The sequence below is a fragment of the Panthera tigris genome, chromosome B1 (assembly GCF_018350195.1).
Source record: "Panthera tigris isolate Pti1 chromosome B1, P.tigris_Pti1_mat1.1, whole genome shotgun sequence".
Lineage (NCBI taxonomy): Eukaryota > Metazoa > Chordata > Mammalia > Carnivora > Felidae > Panthera > Panthera tigris.
Genome location: NC_056663.1, coordinates 113,737,556 through 113,759,267, shown reverse-complemented (window position 1 = coordinate 113,759,267; position 21,712 = coordinate 113,737,556). Strand labels below are relative to the sequence as shown.

The 21,712-nt window shown below is 39.3% G+C and overlaps 1 protein-coding gene across 1 annotated transcript; it reads left to right on the top strand.

Annotated features, from left to right (window-relative positions):
• Window positions 1–8,426: 8,426 nt before the first annotated feature.
• Window positions 8,427–12,925, top strand: RPL34 (ribosomal protein L34). Its single transcript, NM_001290597.1, has 5 exons — window positions 8,427–8,443; window positions 9,818–9,891; window positions 9,975–10,074; window positions 10,389–10,492; window positions 12,801–12,925. Exons 2-5 carry the CDS (start codon window positions 9,827–9,829, stop codon window positions 12,883–12,885), a joined length of 354 nt encoding a protein of 117 aa, NP_001277526.1. The 5' UTR covers window positions 8,427–8,443; window positions 9,818–9,826; the 3' UTR covers window positions 12,886–12,925.
• Window positions 12,926–21,712: the final 8,787 nt, after the last annotated feature.

Genomic DNA, 21,712 nt, shown 5'->3' with positions numbered 1-21,712 from the left:
TATTGTTAAGTGCATTAAACACACTTTTACAATGTTTATCTATCTTTGAGAGAGAAAGAGAGAGAGAGTGGGGGAGTGGCAGAGAGAGAGGAGGACAGAAGATCTGAAGCTGGCTTTGGGCTGACAGCAGAGAGCTTGACGCAGGGCTCCAACTCACAAACCATGAAATCAGGACCTGAGCCAAAGTCCCACACTCAACCGACTGAGCCATCCAGGCGACCCCTATTAAATGCATTTCTGACTTACAATATCTTCAGCATAAGATGTAACCCTACTGTAGGTCAAGAAAGACACGTATAAATTTAAAAATAAATACATGCTGGGGCCCCTGGGTGGCTCAGTTGGTTAAGCATCTGACTTTGGATTTCAGCTCAGGTCATGACCTCACAGTTCATGAGTTCGAGCTCTGCATCAGGCTCTGTGCTGACAGCATGGAGCCGGTTTGGGATTCACTCTCTGCCCCTCCTCCACTGGCACACACATGCTTTCTCTCTAAATAAATAAACAAACAAACAAACTTAAAAAACTTTTTTTAAATGAAGACATGCCAAAGCAAGATTACCAAAACCATGACATATTTTAAAATGTTTACACTGAGGCTCCCCTGGGTGGCTCAGTTGGTTGAGCATCCGACTTCAGCTCAGGTCATGATCTCACAGTTGGTGAGTTCAAGCCCCGCATCGGGCTCTGCACCAACAGCTCGGAGCCTGGAGCCTGCTTTGGATTCTGTGTCTCCCTCTCTCTCTCTGCCCCTCCTCCCCTGCTCTCACTCTGTCTCTCTCTCAAAAATAAAATAAAAACATTTAAAAAATGTAAATGTTTACATTAAACCAATTAAAGCGTTTAATACACAAAATGCAGTGTAACACAATTCACCTATCCACAAATAATCACAGGATTAATAAAAGGCATTAATTCATGGAGGTCTATAGTGTGTGACACCCAGTAATGGGACAAAGTGTACAAGTTCTACAATGACAGTCTTTCTATTTCTGTCCTGTGTCTCAATGACTACAAATATAACCTCATCTAGAAATAACAAAATTCTTAAGTAGAAGTTCTTCTTGAATAGGAAGCTCCAGTCCACATGCTCACTCTCACCATTCTTTGACAATCTCCAATCTCATTCATTTACTTTAAAAAAAATTTTTTTTGAGTGCTTCCTACATTCCAAGTACCATTCTAGGTATTGAAAATTTTTATTATTGAATTTATTTTAACGCTCATTCATTTTTGAGAGACAGAGCATGAGTGGTGGAGAGGTAGCGAGAGAGGGAGACAGAATCCAAAGAGGTTCCAGGCTCCAAGCTGTCAGTACAGAGCCCCACGGGGGGCCCAAACCCACAGCCTGCGAGATCACAACCTGAGCCAAAGTCGGACACTTAACCTACTGAATCACCCAGGTGTCCCCCCAAAGGTTGTTTTAAAGGGCAAAATTTCCCTACTTGAGCAGCATACTTCTAAGGGAGGCAGACAAGGTATAGTGGACATAATATGTATATAGTACGTTAGAAAGTGATGAGTGGAGGGAAAAAAAAAGAGTGGGGGGGGACTAGGAGTGCCAATAAAGGACAGAAATGAGCAATTTAAGTGGGATGGTTAGGATAGGCCTCACCAAAAAAGGGAACTGGAACAAAGAGGTAGAGCAAGTGAGAGTAAGCCATGTAGCTATCAGGCAGAGAAATAGCCAATGAAACGAGAACACCATGATGGCTTTGTGCAAATTAGAAAAGCCACCCATGATCCCCAGTTTATTTGTAGGTATTTTGGCATCCTCTGTAGGTAAGTGGCATCCTCTTTTCCATTATTCCATTTAACTGTTTTCTTTTTATTGAAGGCTATGAATTTTTGTGTATTAGTTAATATCCTGCTATCTTACTAAATTCTCATATTATTGGTATTTAACTTTTTAATTAATTTTTGCAGGGTTTCCAGGTATATTACCCAGGCATATTCCCTCTTCCTTTCTAATTCTTATGCCTGTTACCCATTTCCATTGGCTGATCTTATCCATTTCCACTGGGCATTTCCATTTTGGTCCTGATGTTAGTAGGAAAACATCACTAAGTCTTGTGTTAAGAAAATAGCTGTATGGAGCACCTGGGTGGCTCAGTCAGTGTCCGACTTTGTCTTAGGTCATAATCTCACAGTTTGTTAATTCGAACCCTGCATTGGGCTCTGTGCTGACAGGTCAGAGCCTGGAGCCTGCTTCAGATTTTTTTGTCTGCCTTTCTCTCTGCCCCTCCCTGACTCACTCTCTCTCTCTCTCTCTCAAAAATAAACATTTTATATATATATATATGTAAATATATATATATATACATATATATGTATATATATACACATGTATACATAAATATACATATATATACACACATGTATACATATATATCAAGAAAATATATATATACATATATATAAAGAAAAAATATATATATACATATATATATAAAGAAAAAATATATATATAAAGAAAATAGCTGTCAATTATTTTTTAATTTTTTTAACCATGTCAAGAATGAGTGCTGAATTTGTGAATTTCCTTCTTAGTATCTATTAAGATACTTTAAGTATTAAGATCTGTTGAGTATCAGGGCACCTGAGTGGTTCAGTCGGTTAAGCTTAGGCTCTGGTCATATCTCCTGGTAAGTGAGTTGGAACCCCACTTTGGGCTCTGTGCTGACCGCCTGCTTGGGATTTTCTGTCTTCCTCTCTCTCTCTGCCCCTCCCCGGCTTGTTCTCTCCCTCTCTCTCAAAATAAATAAACTTTAAAAAATAAAATAAAATATGATCCTACAATTATTGATGCTCTATCCATCAAGAGGTAAGGATGTAAGTCCACTGCCTTTGAATCTAGGTGGGCTTGTGATATTGTGATTTAAAATTGGAAATATATATTTGATCTTCCTTCCATCCTGACACATAGCTGTCAACCCCTTAAAATCTCCTAAGTAATAAGAGTTGTGAAGTCTTGTTGTGTTAACTCAGTGATTCTTGGACCTCACCTAAAGCTGGGGGGTGGTTGCCAGAAGAACCAACCATTTGATTACAGGATTGGTTGGGGAAACAGAACACTTCCACGAGCCACTGTCCTGGGCCTAAACTCCGTGGGAATGAAAGATCCTTTTTTGGGGACCTCACCCTATGGATGTCTTCATCTGGTTGCTGATTTGTACCCTTTAATATCTCTTGTAATAAATTGGCAATCTAATGAGAAAATGGATTTCCTGAGGTCTATAAGTCACTCTGGAAAATTAATCAAAACCAAAGAGGGAGTTGTGGTAACTTCTGCTTCATAGCCAGTTGGTTGGAAGCACAGGTAACCACCTGGACTCATAAGTGGCATCTAAAGTGAAAGGCAGTTTGTAGACCTGAGCCCTTACTTGTGGGACCTGACGCTATCTCCAGGTAGACAGTGTTGGAATTAAGTTGAATTGTAGGACATCTGGCTGGTGTCAGAGACTTGCTTGGTGGTGTGGAAACACCTTCCTCACCACCCCCATGCTGGAATTAGTGACCAGAACCTTGAGCTTGTGAATATGGTATAAGTGATGTTATGTACCTTTCCATGGCTAGGCCATAAAAGGCCATGCAGCTTCTGATGTTTCTATTAGAATGCTTACTTTCTAGATGCTCCCTCCCGAGGTACTGCCTCTTGGAACCCAACTGCCATGTATGAGAAGTCCAAGCCCTATGCAGAGGTCATGTAGGTGCTCTGGTGGACTGTCTCAGGCTGAGCTTAGCCTTTAAGGTATCCCAGTCCAGGCACTAAGTAAAAAAGCATTCAGATGATTCCAGCCTCCAGCATTCAAGTTACCCCTCACTGAGGCACCAGGCATGATGTAGCAAAGACAAACCATTCCCACTATGTCCTATAGAACTTCCTGACTCAAGGAATCCATGAGTAAAATGGTTGTTATTTTATACCACTAGTTTGAGATGATTTGCTATATTGCAACTAATAACTAGAAGAGAGACATAGAGATATAGTGATAAGAATACAGTGTGTAGCTGGAGTCCCAGAAAGAAATAGAATGGGGCGAAATAATATTTGAACAGATAATGGCTGAGAATTTCTTAAAATTTGTGAAGGATACCAAGATACAGATATAAAAGAACCTACAAACCTCCTGGAATAAATGAAGAAAAGCTTGCCTAAGTATATCATAGTAAAACTAATGGAAACCAAATCTAAAGAGAAAATGTTCCAAAATACAGAGAAAAAAAGGCAAACTTTTTTTAAAGAAAAAATAAGAATAATTTGACTTTTCAACAGATCGTGCAAACCAAAAAACAACAGACTGGTACTTTCAAAGTACTGAAAGGAAAAACAAAAAACAAAAACAAAAAACAGAAAAAACCAACCACCAGCCTTGAATTCTTATTTAGCATAGCAGAAGCTGCTGGTGTCCTTCAACATTCCTTCAGCCCAAATCTAATTTTGGCTTCATTTGTTGTCAACTGATTAGTAACCTTAATTACATCTTCAAAATCCCTTCTTCCATGTAATATAACATCATTATGAGAATAACACCATGAGACAGACGTCACTGGGGCCATCCTAGACTTCTTAGCCTTCTGCCTACCATGCATACTCTGTGACCCACCAATTCCACTGCTACATTTATACCCAACTGAAATGTATGTATTATCTTCGCCAAAAAACATGTACTAACCACGTTCATAGAAGCACTCTTCATAATAGCCCAAACTTGGAAACTACCTAATGCCCTTCAACAGAAGAATAGTACAATGTTCGTTCAGTGGAATTCTATGTAGCAGTAAGAATTAAAATTAAAAAAAAAAAAATAGAGATGAGTATTATAAACATAAGATTGACAAAAGAAGCTAGATATAAAAAATATTTTTCATTTACATGAAGTACAAAAATTGACAAAACTTATCTATGGGGTGGAAGTCTGAATAGTGGTTATCCCTGGAAAGAGGGGAAAAGAATGGGAGGATATAGAAAAGCCATTTGGAGTGCTGATAATGCTGTGTCTTGATCTAGGTGTGTTCAATTTGTGAAAATGTATTAAATTACATATGTATGACATGTGTGAAGATTTTAAGTTACTACTTCAAACAAATCTTAGAAAATCCAAAAGAATCTTCATACAAATTAGTAGAAATAATAGAATTTATTAAGACAGCTGAAAGTCAAATTAATATATAAGCCATTGCATTTCTATATATCAGCAATAAAAAAATGAGAATATATAGTTTAAAAGACACCTTTCACAACAGAATCAGAAAATGTCAACTTTTAATTAACCTAGAAATTAATCTAACCCAAAGCATGCAAATCTCTATAGAAAAATTATAAAACTTTATTAAGGGACATTAAAGAGGACTTAAGTATACATTGAGAGATGCTATATTCACATTTATGAAAACTTCATAGTATAAAAATGTTAATTCTCCTCTAATTGATCCAGACTCAATGCAAATGCAAACAAAATTCAGAGTAGCTGACTCTAAAATGCAACTGGAAGAGAGAAAAGGTCAAGAATTTTCCTCCCAAAAAAGAAAGGTAACACATATTTGCACTTCTAGCAGTTAAGATCTCCTAAAGAATTTAGAGTGTCTAAAACTAATAAAGAAAAGACAAAGTGACCAGTGGAAGAGAATAGTGAGACAGAAACAGACCCACACAGGTTTGGAGCTACAAAGTACTATTTACAACAGAGCTTAGATATCAGATTGGTGGGGAAAGAGGGTACTATTCAATAGGCAAAGCTGGAAAAAATAAGATTGTACATAATGGAAAGAAAATTGTATCTCTAACTCACTCTATACGCAAAAAACAACTCTAAAAGAGTCAATAACAAGACTTTAAATTGCCAGAAAATACAGGTGAATATCTTATAGACCTTTGAGTAGAAAAGGATACTTAAAACAAGACACACAAAGCACAAACTCAGAAAAGATACATTTGGCCACATTAAAATTAATAAGTTTCCTGAAAAGTCTTTCAAGTAAATGAATTTTAAACCTCAAAGTTTCCCAGTTCAAGCCAGAAAAAAAGTGTGAGGTAGGTTCATCATATTTCAATTTCACAAAGTTTATAAGATATTTAGTAAAAGTACACAGAAGTCAATGAATGGAGAATAAAAGAGAGAAAGATTAATAAAAGCAAATGAGGTTCTTCGAAATGTTGAATAAAATAGTCCATATCTCTGGCAAGACTGACCAAGAAAAATGCAAATACAGATTGAAAGAGAAGAAAGTCACATTATGGAACTGAGTTAAGTATAATAAGGGAAAATTATGATAGACCACTATTCTTTTCTGTTGGGATAGAGTAGGGCATGGAAACTTAAGTAAACCATACTACCGCGTGTTAAGGATTCCCATCTCCTGTTGTTGTACCCATCAGCCCAGCACAGTCTCTCCAGAAAGAAAGAGAATATATTCCAAGTAAATTTGTTCACTCATTCAAAAACCACTTATGACTCTGTCTGCTGCTTGCTACAGAGATGAAAGGGATTCCAGAAGGACAAAAACCGACTGGAAAGGAGGGAAATAACTCACGACTAGGTCAGGAGAGAAGCAGCTCTTTAAGAGTTAACAAAGGGAAGGATATAACCAGAGCCCTCCATTTGGTATGGTGACAAAAACATGAGGCATGATGTCCTTAACAGGACTCACAGTCCAAGACAGATCTCTAATATGAACGAGGCAATCTGCCCTCAGTCACCTGCCTGCTTCCTCACCTCAAGGACGGTCAGACCAGGAAACCTGGAAGGAACCTTGAATGGATATTGGGACGCTCTACTCAAATTCTCTCTTCTGGGTCAATGCAGCAGGCTCACGTCTGCCTCCCTCACTAGACATTGCTCTCAGCTTCAAGGAACTGCTTCACTCCAGGCACCTAGGTGGCTCAGTAGGTTGAGCGTCAGACTTGGTTTCAGCTCAGGTCGTGATCTCATGGTTCTTGAGATGGAGCAGCACGGAGGCGGCCTGGGATTTTCTCTGACTTCTCTTCTATCTCTCCCCCACTCACGTTTGTGCTCGGTCTCTCTCAAAATAAATAAGTAAACTTAAAAAAAAAAAAAAAAGAAGAAAGAGGGGCGCCTGTGCTGTTTAGTTGGTTAAGTATCCGACTTCAGCTCAGGTCACAATCTCGCGGTTCGTCGGTTTGAGTCCTGCAACGGGCTCTGTGCTGACAGTTCAGGGCCTGGAGCCTGCTTCAGATTGTGTCTCCCTCTCCCTCTGTCTCTCAAAAATGAATAAATGTTAAAAAATAAAAATCTGAAAAAAAAAAAAAGAGAAAGAAAGAACCTGTTGCACTCAGGGTCAGAGGGCATGCAGAGAGTAAGGACTCTGATCTGGGAATACAAAGGCCTGGCTCCTTTGCCTGTTTGGGACAACGATGAGAGACATCCTAATTCCAGAGCTCCTAGTTGGAGTAGCTGAGGCCTCAGCTGCAACCACATTGTGGGTCCCCTGCTCCTACCTTCTTCATTTCCCTAGGGATGTATTTTTTTAGGAGCACTCTCCAATACATCAGCATGCAACCCTCAGTATGTTTGCAGGGAACCTAAGGTCAGATAAAAATTTAAAGGCCCTTTTTAGCATCTTTCCTTAGAGTCCAGACAAAGTGCTCTTTACTTTTTTGGAGGTCACGAATCCCTTTGACAATATAAAGAAATCTAAGAATTCTGGTCTCAGAAAAATACACATAGGCACTTAATGTTAACTTTTACATGCTATTTCGGGGGAGGGGGGTTCCCTTTTCTCCTCATTTTTAAGTCCCAGCTCAAATTTTACCACTCATGTGAAGCTCTTTGTACATAATCGTAAGATTAGCCACCATTTATTGAGCACTTGCTCTCCACAAGACCTGTGCTAAGTGCTTTAATTTTATTGTGCCTTTGATCATGACATAACTCATTTAAAGACTTGCTCAAAGTAACACAGCTAATAATTAGTAGATACTGGATTTAAATCCAATTTGTAAAGCTTGTGCTTTGAATGAATGATAAGTAAAAAAGAAGGGAAGGTTAAAGACAGCAACTCCTCAAAGGTCAACTAATAACAAGTGTCAGAATTGGGTTTTAAACCCAGGTCTAACTGCAAAGCTGGCGCCCTTTAGGTAAATACGTTGTAGCGCCCCCAAGAACGAAAAAAGTTGATTTTGTCCCACCTCCGCCCTTTGCAGTTCCTTTGTCATTTGCATTTGTTTCTAGGGCGATTCACAAAAGATCTTAAGTGTGGCTTTGTGGGTTGCTGACTTGCATCCGGGCCCAAGGAAAGGCGGCACGTCGGTTGCCGTACAACGTGGCGGCGCTATGCATTCCCTCCCGTGGAGGGGAGCTAGGTGGCTTCCGTACAACATGGCGGCTCTGGTTATGACGTAACTTCCTGTCCGACGCAGTCTTATTTAACCTTTAAACTTGCAAGTACTTCCTTTTTCCTCTTCCGGGGACGGCGTCTGTAGGTATGGTTGCTTTTTCCTTTTCCCTGTTGCTGACTCCCTCTACAATCGGCCGCCATCCGGGGAGTTAGAGGAACCAGGCTTTCTCAGGCGCAGCCTTTTGGACTGGCATAGGGATAAGGGTTCAGGAGGAAAGCTGGTGGTGAGCAGGTCCCCCGGCTTTTAGCTTCAGAGCGCCATCGATCCGGACCACCCCTCCCGAGCCGGGAATAGCCGGAGCTCATCACCTGGAACTTTGCCGCCGTCGAGGTCGCTTGTGGAGACCTACGAGTTGTGGTTCGGCTGATTGAGGCTGCAAAATCGCAGAACGTTTTCCTATTTTAACGCCCACGTTAAGTGCGCCTGTAGTAGATGTTCTCAGGTTTTTGGGAGGACTGGAGACCATGATGTTCGGGTCGTTGTTTCAGAATGTTTTCTTTTCCAAGGCCAATAGCAAGGAAGATAAAAATGTTAATAGGGAGTTTTCGGTCTTGGTTTTGGAGATATAAACGGAATGGTGGCTTCTTGGATCTCATTGGCCTTCGGGGTCGCTTTTGGTGTCTTCATAGTTATGTTTCAGTGTAATGTTAGTAAAGACCTTATAACAACAAAAGCAGGCTCTTTACTTTTGCATTGCATGTGATGAAATGATTACAAAGTCTGGGGTTAAAAATGAGGATTCAAGTCTTGTTTACGTTTTCATGTTACTTTGAGCAGTTCTGAGAAAACGGTTCATAGGCATACTTACCGATTTGCTCAGTGACATTCAGTGTTATTTCCAGTTGATTAAAAAAAATGCCATAATCCAAAGACTCTTTGATACAGAAATAAGTATTATTTGGCACTTAGCTTGTCACCCATGCTACTTTGGGGCAAGACACTGAACCCGAGCATCTTTCATGTGACAGGCACTGCACTAGGTTGGGCAGGATAGCTTCTCTCATTTGTAACTAATGACAGCTGTGTGAACTCCCTAAAAATGTAGAGACAAGGAAGCTAGCCCCTTGTGCTGTATAGGCCAGTAGATGGCCCAAGTGAGGGTTCAGCATAGATGCTCAGGTGCGCTTTTCCTTTAAAAACAGGGTTTCTTAAATCTGCCTGTTAGTAGCACTTTTCTGGACACCACTCCAAACAGAATCAGACGTTTTGAGGAATACATCTGGTAAATTTTAACCAAGTGCCACCATTGATTACCATAAGGAAAACAAACATGGGTCTGTTAGTATTCTTACCAGGCACCTTTAAATCTCAGTAGTTTTAAAATAGGGAATTCTTTTCATAAGATACTTTAAGGATTATTGTATATAAGAATATGTGAACGTATAAATTATGTGATGCTGTTTTGCTGTAAGGTTTGAATTATTCCTACAATGCAATTTCATTCCTTTCTTAATTTAGGCATTCAGAATGGTCCAGCGTTTGACATACCGTCGTAGGCTGTCCTACAATACAGCCTCTAACAAAACTAGGCTGTAAGTATTTCTAAAATTTGAAATACATATTGTCATTTACTCTGCAGAATGCTGAACCTGTTCCCTATTCTCTCACTTTCTAGGTCCCGAACGCCGGGTAATAGAATCGTTTACCTTTATACCAAGAAGGTTGGGAAAGCACCAAAATCTGCGTGTGGCGTGTGCCCAGGCCGACTTCGAGGAGTAAGTGATCTTTTTTGCTCTGAATAACGTAAACAAGAATTAAACTAGGGAGCATTAGCATCTTGGTAAGGGATGGAGTGAAGGAGAGGTCACCACTAGGAAGGGTGCAAAGTACTAAGCATCCATGATCCACATCTGTCAAGAACGTGGACTTTTAAAGCCTATGTGATAAATACAGGGAAATGCCTTTCAGATAAAGCAGTATACCATTTCCTGTTCTAGTTTAGTGTTTATACTTGCCATATGTCGCATCTAGTACAATTTCTGTTTCTGTTAAAGCATCACGAAATAATCGCAACATTGACTTTGTGCAGGTTCGTGCTGTGAGACCTAAAGTTCTTATGAGGCTGTCCAAAACGAAAAAACATGTCAGCAGGGCCTACGGTGGTTCCATGTGTGCTAAGTGTGTTCGTGACAGGTAAATATCACTCTTAAATGGACTTTCTCAAACGTGTGTGCATGTCTGTTACACTGAATGCTAATGATTATTAGAAGACTGGTGAAATGTAAACACGAGTAGCATATTTTAGAGTCCTTCCTAGGCTAGGGGCAATTGATACTGTACAAACCAGTAAAGATACTGGTTCACTTTAAATCAGTTAAGATTTGGCGGCATCTTTATGGCAGATGTAGAAATTAAAACGACCTTGATTTTGTGGAGGAGGTAGATAAGAAACTATTAGTTTTTGGTCAGTCAGGTAGATGGAGAGAGGAAAGTCTAAAAAGTGTAGGAAGAGAATAACTATATATAGTTCTAGTGTGGCTGTAGCAGAGCTTTGCAGGAGGTGATAGACAAGAAAGGTAGAAGTCACAGGTTATGCAGGCCCTTAAAGGACAGACTTTTAGCTCGATCCTAAAACATGTAGGAATTGATGGATTTTGAGCCGGGAGGGAGACTTTTGATGTGCCAGAACGAAAACTGCAGCAGGATGGATAGTAACCTCATTCTTTCAACAAAAGGTGAGTGCTTGGAATGGTTTTCCTCTTGGTGGAGGCTAAGGCGATGGCACCTGCATGAAGACCTAAAGGCTGGTGGAGTGAGTTAGAGGAGAGGACAGTGTTCCAGGTCGAGGACTGGGATGTTGGGATATGTGAGAGTTGGTAGTGGCATAGGTAGAAGTGGAGCAGTGGAGTCTTTATGCTAAACGTTGTCAAAGGTCCATCAGGGACCGTTCTACTTTCTATGAAGGAAACAAGGCTTGTTGTTAAATTCACACAGCCAGTGAGGAGCAGCACTGGGATTCATTCTAGGTTTTATTGAGACCCTTGATTTTAGCCTCACTGATAGACATGAATTGCCTCTAAAGACCTGACTGGGAGGATTTGTAAGGACGTTGGTTGGTCTTCACAAGTTACAGAGCTGCTTCAGAAGAGTTAGATGCCTCCAGTTTATAAAGCTAGTTGTGTAAAGTGGTCAGGCTAGGTTTCTAAACCAAATCTGACAACAAACCTTGCAAGTTCCCTCTGCCTTTCAGGAGTTAATGTGTAGGGGGATGGTAAACATGTTACAGTAGTACAAATACACGGTAAATTGAACTTCATGAAATACTGGAAAACTGAACTATGATTGAAGTTTGGAGGAGAAATTACTTTCAAGTAGTTGGGACTCTGGGAACGGTATTTGAGGTGGAACCTGCATGATAGGTAAATGTTGGTCAAGAGGTTGAAAGGGCAAAGAATGTTAAAGAATGAGCAGTGAGATTGGAAAGATATATGGAGGCGGAAGGGTCATGTGTTAGTTTTAAGCTGGTGGAGTTTGGCCTTTTACCAGTCTTTGGTTCCCCAGACCTTGCTATACATAATCATGGGCACATTTATTGAAAGTCCAATTCTTGGGCCCTAGCTCTTGGAAATTTGGATGTAGATCTACCGGTTGTCTATAGGTTGGTATTAGCTGTGACACTGACAAGAGTCTGATCTTTGAGTAAGTTTAGGGAATTTGTAAGGGTCCTGAGTAAAAGTGGCACCAGTCAGTTGTGTTTCTATAATGTGATTACATTGGGGAGATTTGAAGGAGTCCAAAATCCCAGGAATTTTAGGCCATATTATTAGATGACCAGGGTTACAAATAAAGATCATAAATGGGGAGGTTTTTGTGGGAATTGAGTGCTTTCTCTGTGGAGGTAGCTTTGCTTTAACGAATGGTAGTTAGTACCTGCTATTTGCCAGGTCCCATGCACTGTAATAATAGTGACTGATAAAATGTACTTCCTCTCTAAATGGAGGTTCAGAGTACACACGCTGCAACTCCTTCCAAGTTTAATCTTCATAAAAACCCTGTGAAATGGGTATAAGGTTTTTTGTGTACCTTTTGACAGAGAAAGTTACTTGCCCAAGATCACACAGTTAGTAAGTAGTAGAGTTGACCCCAGGCTGTAGAAACTTTGCTCTTGATAAAATGCCTCTTGCCATTAGCTTTTAACCTTCGTTTTGGTTTCCCATATGTAATTCCTTCGTGACTCAGAAGAAGAGGGCAGGTACAATTGGCGTAGAATTGAAGGATTATCCTACTTAAACTGCCAATGTAGAAAGGAGACTTTGAGCCAGCCAAACGGTTCTGGCCATCTAATTTCATCTTAAGTTTTTAGTCTATACTGGTGGGTTTCCTTTACTTTTCTAGGTATCTTCCCTGATTGCTTTACTCAATTCTTTTATGGTATTTTTCCTGCCTATTAAATCAGTGGGTTTTATCTTAAACTGTATTCATTTATTATTTTTCTTTCTAGGATCAAACGTGCATTCCTTATTGAGGAGCAGAAAATCGTTGTGAAAGTGTTGAAGGCACAAGCACAGAGTCAGAAAGCTAAATAAAGAAATGAAGCTTTTTTGAGTAATAAAACAATCAAAGGCGTTTTCTGTTATTGCTGTTGTAATTTGTTAGTATACAGGTTTGGTTTCTATGTGGTGTTTGGGATTCCGTGATTTTTAGTTGATTGCTTTTACTGAAAGACCATAATGGAGGCCAGTGATGGGTAGAATTTTTTGATAGCACCTCTAGAACACTTGGGGAGGTTTGAGAAGAGTGGCTGTTATATCTGGATGTTTCTTTTAATTCCGCTGCATCATTTCCATCCAGTCTCCTTCAGCACCAAAACTCAGGATGGAAATTAAACAGTGTTTATTGACAAGTTATTTGGAATAGAATCTTTTATACACCATTGTATTTAAACCCTCCATTTCATTAGTTCACTTCAGACCAAAAACGGTCTATTTTGGAAGAGCTCAGAACTCCATATTCAGCAAATCAAGAGCTCCACTCGTATACAAAAACTTCATGTCTCTGGTCTAGTGAAATTTAAATTCTAACTTAAATTGGATTTTTAATCCAGTCCAGAAAATTAAAATAACAGGCCTTAGTTACATTTATTCTTGGAAGCTCTGTGTATCTAACAACTCTTAATAAGTATGTACACAGTAATAATAGCTCATTACAGTGCTCAGACTGTACCAAGTATTTGTCTAATATTCTACATGCATAAGCTCATTTGAATTCCCTTCCAAGACCATTTTTTCAGATCATGTCAAGCTTATTTTGAATCTCAAGGAAAAATAGAGAGCAGAGCCCCCAGGCTATTTGCACAAGCCAAGAAATCTGGAAGCCAGAAGAATTCTGTAAATTCTGACCCTTTTCTTCAATTTAGATGTTACTGTACTGGTGTGGTTTAACTTTGATGGCTCATGCAGAGGAATGTTTTCTCTTAATTATAATAAATGATTCCCCTTGTAGGAAGGAAAACAAATCTTTCTGGCCTCTTAAACACTCATTGTGCCACACTGCCAGTTAACTTCTTGACAGACAACGGGTTTTAAACATTTTTGTACAAGAGCTAGTAAGTGGTTAAGCTGCATAGGAACTCAAGAATTTAACGACAGTACTTGATAGCATCTCCTTAGTGGTGGCTAACACTTCAAACTAACCTTCATGTAGTCTCTCTAACCACTCTGTGACACCTACTTTATCCCCAGTTTACAAATGAGGGAACTGAGGCACAGAGGTTGTACGATAGTACCCAGAGTCATTTAAGTGTTTCCAGGTTTTTTGCAAGTGGTCTACTTAGTGATTGGAATCAAATGACTGCCTGTTCCGGTGAACCTACAGCATAAGCAGTGATCGCCGAGGCCCCTGTTGCCCACGTGGTCTCAGACAATTGAGATCCGTTAGGCTTCCCCAAACACCTGCCAATCCTAAGGCTTGTTGAGCAACTGGGGTAATGGAATCACTGTGTAATGTTTAATTGAATAATAAGATTTCTGATGGGAATATAACTGAAAAACATTGGATTCTGAGGTGGAGTAACCTCTCATTTCCCCATGACTCAGGCTGATGTATTCTGCAGCAACATGTTTGGTAATCCTGGGGTGGGTTTGGTATAAGAATGTACAAATTAGTACTTAAATTAACGTTCAGAAGCAATGCCTTAAAATTTAATTCAGTTATTTGATTGCTTTGTAGATGAGTTTCTGAAAGGCTTGAGATGTAGCTTTTTCATACCAGCTGTGAGGGGACAGCCTCATTTGCCAGCCCACCAGGAGTTCTTCCCTGTAGGGGCTCTTCCCTCTACTACAAAGAGTTCCACAGGACAACCTGACCAAACGCAAAGACTGACCAACGAGGACTACCCAAGTTTCAGCAAAAGAAATGGGTTGGCAGAAATTTTAGACAGCTAAAGCACTGAAGTTCCATACTTTTTAAAGGATTTGTCAAATGGTTTAGCCTTTTTAAAGTTTGAAACGTTTCCCTTTTATAAATGTAGACCATTTGGAAAGTGTGGAAAAACAGAATGAAAAAAATGCCTTTTAATTTCAGTACACAGGTTATCTGCCAGTTTGATATGTTCCCATCTTGTTTTCTAGACTTAAGAGTCTTAGATCAAAATAGGAGGCATACCATGTATATATATTTTCAATCCTTTTTCCCCACTTAACTGAAAAGATTGCAGTGGCTGCATGTGCTGTCAAATCTACGTGCCATAATTTACTCCCTTTCTTTTGAAGATGAAAGCTATTTCCAATTTTGCTCTATTTAATACTTGTGAGCATACTTATACATTTGATTATTTTATTTATTCTGATTGTTTTTAAATTCATAAGCTGGCACTGAAGTACAGCCCTTAAGCTTAGTTACTGGGGTTACAGGACTGTTTCCTAGGTATCAGGACACCTGCTCTGGCTGCTGTAACTAATTACCATAGACTGGGTGGTTTAAACTACATACCTATCTCAAGGTTCTGGAAACTGGTAGGTGCAAGATCAAGGTTCTGACAGATTCAGTTCTTAGTGATTCAGTTCTTAGTTCTTACTGGTTAGCAGAGTGCTGTCTCCTTGTATCCTCACATGATGGAGAGCAGAGAAATAAGCCCTCTTGTGTCTCTTACAAGGGCACAGATGCCTTTATGAGGGCTTCACTCTCAAGATTTAATTACCTCCCAAAGACCCCCGTTTTTCATACCATCGCTTTGGGGATCAGGGCTTCAGTTGAACGACTTTTGGTGGGGGGGACACAAATAGGCTAATGTCTATACGACTAATGATATGAAGTGTGCCTAATTGGTGACCAATTTCTTCACCTTTGTTGGGTTAGCCACTGAAGCTCTTGGCCACAAACCGCTTCCCAGCCTCCCTTTGCTAATGCTTCTCTTCATCTCTCCCTCTCATACTGCCCGGTCCAGTTTCCTCCCACCCCACACTCCAAGCAGACCGAGTTTGTCTTGTGTGTAGATCTAGAAGAACCTAGAATTGCACGAACATAGCACCAGCACTGCCCTAGCGACCAAAATGGATTCTGCTCTGTTCTGGGTTTTAACTTTGTAAAAAGCAAAATGAATCTTTTATTGAATCCAGTTCTGTGTGTGTGACTTAAGTATTCTTGACAGGTTCTTAAAAAGACATGTGAATGTAGTCAGTGGTTTCTTTTCAAAGTCTAGTATTTCTCCTTCCATGGAATTGCTTATAAATTCTATTAGAAGGATGGGGGAGGGGTGTCTTCCACCCTTAAAAGCAGAAAATCTCCATATGTTTAAATAAGTAAATTTTAAGGTTATTTTCAGCAGCGCAATAACATACTTAAAGAATTTTTATCTTAATGATTTGGAGCTTGGGTTCCCAGAATTTTGAGTCTGGACTATGTCCAGCTTTAACTGTAACCCATATTTCTTATCACACCAATTAAAATCATATTCAATTCCTGCAGAATAAGATTGTGAAGCAGGGCTAAATGCTACGGTTTTTGTCTGAGTTGGATTACTTAGAATTTTTAAGAGTAAGGGTTTGGTCAGAATTTATAATCATCAGACATTACCAACAGAAGCAGCAGTGTGTGTAGCCAGCCCATTCTGGCTGTGAGAGCCAGCAGTGTGTGCCTTTCCAGCTCTGGACATCATTGATGTCAGGTTCCTGCCTTGAAATTGACATGGTGGGAGTATTTACACCTGGAAATCAGCAAATGCTACAAAAGTCCCTTTCCCTCCTCAGGAGCTGGATATGAAATATTACCAGCAAGCCATTGGCTATTACTCAAGTTATAGTCTCTTGTCACAACTTAAATATGATGCTGTTGGTTCAGGAGCTCTACATATATCTGGTACATACTTAGTAATGATTTATACTTTAAATTTTTCTGTAGTAAAAGCTTATTAATGCTTTGAATCCGTGAATGTTCTGGGATTTGATTTCATAAAATACAAAACAAAGCTTTTATTGAGTCCATTTGTGTGAATGTAGAGGAAAATAATTAAAAACCTTGCAAAGGTGCAAATTTCATCTCTTTAAACAACGAAAACTAGATGTGATAAACACTACTATAAACCAGGAGTAGAAAAGTTAAGACTATCTTCACGAATGTCCTTTTTAAGGGATGAGACCCACAATAATTCTATATCAAAAGATGCTTTCTGATTTCCAAAATATTAGCATTCAATACTCTTTTGACTAAATCTTAAGTGTTTCTGGTTAATTTAAAAGATTATATAAATATTTTTGCCACTACATTTATATTCTGTTACAATTTGCTTTAGCTTTCATTCATTCACTCAGCAAATATTTATTAGAAACTACTATGTTCCAGAAATTGTGCTGTTGAGTAAGTAGTAATACAGTAGTCAACAAAGCAGACTCTTCCCTGCTCTCATGGCACATAGGGGAGACCATGTTAAATGAGGATACAAATACGTTTTTAATTGCACTCTTTGAGATAAGAATCATAAAGGGAAACTACAATGTTGTGAAACAGGCAAGAAAGAAACCTCATGGGGAGTTAAAGTAGGTTTTTCTGAGGAAGTGATGTTTAATCTTAGGATAAGTAGATCTTAGCTGGGTGACAAGTAGGGTGAACATTCCAAACGGAAGCACCAACATGTGTAAATGCCTTACTGTCAAGAAAGAGATCGTAAAAATAAAGTAATTCCTGCAACCCTATTCACTCTCAGTATTTACAGCCAAATAAATGTGATATGTATGAACAAATTGTTAATCACTAAGAGGGAACTCCCTGTTAGTACACAGCTTTTGGTCCACCTATGTGTCCCCAGAGCCAAAAGATGTATGCTACCCTTGCTTCCTAAGGGAGACCAGTGAAAGAAAAGCTTTCCTAAAGACATACTCCTCTGCACTAGAGGATATTTAAATTATGCACTCCCCTCTATAATTTAGGCATCAACTTACTATTAAGGAGGAAAGGGATAAAAATTATTGACTGAATTCCCCTAATACTCATTCAGCTTCTGTATTTCTTGGCCTGTGCCATAGCCTGAGGGCTTTACTGGCTCACATGCGTGCTCTTTCTCTCCTTTGTTTCTCTCTCTTGGGTTGGGAATAAGCTTACGCTTGACATTCCTCAAGAACGAATGGCCTTGAAGAAAATGCAAATGTTTATTGCCTCTTAACATAAGTTGTATAAAGATTTGGTAAACTATATATGGTCTCTGATGCAACTATTCAACTCTACCAATAGCGTGGAAGCAGCCACAGACAGTACCTGAATGAACAATCCTGGCAGTGCTCCAGTAGAGTTTTATTTACAGAAACTGATGTTGGGTCAGATTTGGCCCACTGGTGGTAGTTTGTGGACACCCCCCCCCTTGCTCTAGATGACCGCTGCTCCCCTCTATAGCTGCCGTCTGATTGCAAGTGCATGAGAAACCTCAAGCAAGAACAGCAGAAAACTGCTTTGTTGAGTCTGAATAACCCAAAGGATATTGAGAGAAAATAAATTGGTTGTTTTATTACATTAAATTTTGAGGTAGTTTCTTATATAGCAATATACCTCTAAAACAGTGGTACAGTTCAATGGTCTTTAAATATGATTTTACTTGCATATTCCTTAAAATTGTTTTGAAAAACTGTGTAGACCTTTGCACATTTTTAGATTATCATATAAAACTTTTCATTATAACTTTAAATCATTCCAAAGGATATAATTTCCAGCATAGTAAAAATGTGAATAATTAAAAAAAAACAACTATCACCTTTCAAATATATCGAATTAAATCTATATAGCAACCATTAAAAACAAAGACACAGGGAGGCTCTTTCAACAGTTGGATGTTTTATATTCCTCATTTTTCCTCTTCATATTATCATTCCATTTTCTCCATGGGATTTTAAACTTTTTTTGTTGAAAGTCTGTTCCTGATTGGTGATTTCCACAACTCTATTTTGTTTAATAATTTTTTTTAATGTTTATTTATTTTTGAGACAGAGAGACAGACTGTGAGTGGGGGAGGGGCAAAGAGAGAGGGAGACACAGAATCTGAAGCAGGCTTGAGGCTCCGAGCCGTCAGCACAGAGCCCCATGAGGGGATTGAACTCACAAACTCACAAGATCGTGACCTGAGCCGAAGTCAGACGCTTAACCGACTGAGCCACCCAGGGGCCCCCAATTCTATTTTTTTTTTTTTAAGTAGGCTTCAAAGCCCAGTGTGGAACCCAACGTGGGGCTTGAACTCACAACCTGAGATCAAGACCTTAGCTGAGATCAAGAGTCAGATGCTTAACTGAGTCACTTAAGTGCTCCTCCCCAATTCTATTTCTAAGGAAGAAAAAGCAAAACAGAGAGACATGGAGTCTTGCCACCCCTTTGCCCTCTGGAGAAAATAAGGCAGCGTTGCCCTTTTGTCTGTCTTGTTTTCGCTTCACTCTCAAGGGACTCTCTCTCAGGAATTATTTATTCTTCGACAATTTGGGGAAGATGAAAGAGGGGAGGGCAGTACATGAAAATTGTTGTCATTATCCATTATTCTACGTTTTATATATGTGTATATGTGTATACATATATATATATATGTATACACACATACACATATATATACTTTATATGTTTATATATATATAAAGTATATATATATATATAAAGTATATATAATATATATATATATATATATATATATGTATGTTGTGTTCTGAAAAGAGCACCATGATTCTGAGTGCTTTGCTTTCTGTATAAGTTAGAGAATTACTACTAGGGGCAACAGGGAGCGAGCACAGGGTTTTAAGGATATTAGTGTTTAGAATGTTTTGATGGCATGAAGAATTCACATCAATTCATTCAACAGACATTAACTGTGCACAGGGTGTATACCAGGCACTATGCTGGCACTGCCCCTGGTGAGAATTTCTGGAGTACACAAAGTCTCCAATCTCCCTTCTTTGCCCCCTCTTTCTGTGCACACAGGCATGTGGTTTGGTGTCATGAACAAAGCATAGTCTCCACTACTTAGTTGTCATGTTACCTCAAGAAGTCACTTAAATCCTCCCAGTCTCTGTTTATGAAAGGCAAACATGGGTATAAAAATACCTATCTTCCAAGATTGTTAGAAAGGTTAAGTGTGCCTGGCACACTTAATTAAGTTACTTCATTAAAAAAAATTTGTTAGTAGGCATTTAATTAATATTTATTCTGGGTCCCTTTCCATCTCTTCTCAAAACTTAATCTCAGAACACATCTGCCATCAGCCATAGTGTGAACATAAGTCAGTGTATTCCCTCTAGGCTCATTTACATTTTAGCTTTGTAATTCCTGATGGTGGGTGGAAAGACTGACTTGTGCCAAAGGAATTTCAGGCAGGAAAAGCGGGTAATTCAATCTCTTGGGAGTCAAGGATCACTCTATTAAATAGAAATACAAAGTCTCCGGGTAATGCCAAGGACATGGTCAAGGGTGAAGAGCACACTGGGATTGCCACCTCTTTACAAACGGATGTTGAGGGGCTCAAATGAGGTTTGTTGTACGAAATTTCCTTTTCCGTTTTTTTTAAAAAAACTGAGCATTATGATATGGACAAAGGTTCTCACACTTCCAATTCACTGAAGAATCTGCTGGGCAGGTTCTGGAGCCCTGTCTGAGACTTTCTCAGTCAGAACCCGTGAAAGTCCAGCCAAGAACCTGCATTTTAACGAGATCTCCCAGCGGATTCTCACAGAGATGCACCTCGGACTGCTTTTTCACAAGATGCCGTAGAAAGTATACACGATTTGGTGTTAGGCAAATATGGGTTTAAATCGTAGGTCCACCAATTGGTCATCAATTAGGTGACTTGGAGCAAGTTTCTTACCTTCTCTAAATCTTAGTCACCACACCTATAAAATGAAGGTAATATTTAACTTCAAGCGTTCTTAGTGTCCAGTTCAATTAAATATCCTGTGTTATCCACACCACGTTCTGCATGTCCTTTTCCTGGTTCTAGTATGGAAATGCCTTCATATATATTTACGGAGAAATCAACAAAGTGCATCAAGATGGTCATGATGGAGTCCTCTCATTTGTATGATTAAAAACAAGTGATAATGTTGGAAATAAACCAAAAAGTCAGCGGATACCTTATCCTCCTCTATCATGTTTTATCCCAAATGATTTTTTTCTCTTTGTAAGGAATTATACACACACACACACACACACACACACACAGTCTGAAAATGCCAAGCTGTATTTGATTAGTTCTGGGCAGAAGCACGTTAGGGCATCTGAAAACCACAACTGGAGACATCTATTCTGATGGGCCTAATGCTCTGGGTATTTCCTTTCAACCGAACTTGGGGGGAAAGTACTTTGATATAATGTACATATGGAAATATTTTACAACATTCTTAAAAAGTTAGATATTTTATTCAGTATATATATAAAACATACTTTTCTCTTCAATGTGTGCAAATATGGATACATCAATGTCTTAAAGAGTCTCTTGTCATTTCCAAGATAGGATTGTTTTGTTTTGTGTTGTTAAATCCACTTCAGTGAGTCTGAAAGAGCCAGACTGACAGCCCCTGGAGACAGTGGTCTTTGCTCTGGGCTCCTGGCAGTCAGCAGGGACAGCTGCTGTTCAAATGTACCCCAAATACCTTACCTCTGCTAAGATCATTTCTGGAGGTGAGAAAGCACTTTGATTTCCTGTTCATTTTGAAAGATGGCGGTGGGAATGGTGGTGGAATGGTTGGCCCTTTTACACAGGCCTTTGGTTCTGAGGCCACTGCCACGTTTCACAAGTGCAACAAAATTGCACTCTGGGTTTCGCTTCAAATTCTTTTGGAAAGATTAAAGTCTGTTAGTTTAATTTTTTTAATGTTTATTTATTTGTGAGGGAGAGAGAGACACACAGAGCATGAGCGGAGGAGAGGCAGAGAGAGAGGGAGACACAGAATCCAAAAC

Coding starts and splice junctions, on each gene's coding strand:
- RPL34 (NM_001290597.1), top strand. CDS start 9,827: ATGGTCCAGCGTTTGACATACCGTCGTAGGCTGTCCTACAATACAGCC. Junction 9,892..9,974: donor GCCTCTAACAAAACTAGGCT/GTAAGTATTTCT, acceptor CTCACTTTCTAG/GTCCCGAACGCCGGGTAATA. Junction 10,075..10,388: donor GCCCAGGCCGACTTCGAGGA/GTAAGTGATCTT, acceptor GACTTTGTGCAG/GTTCGTGCTGTGAGACCTAA.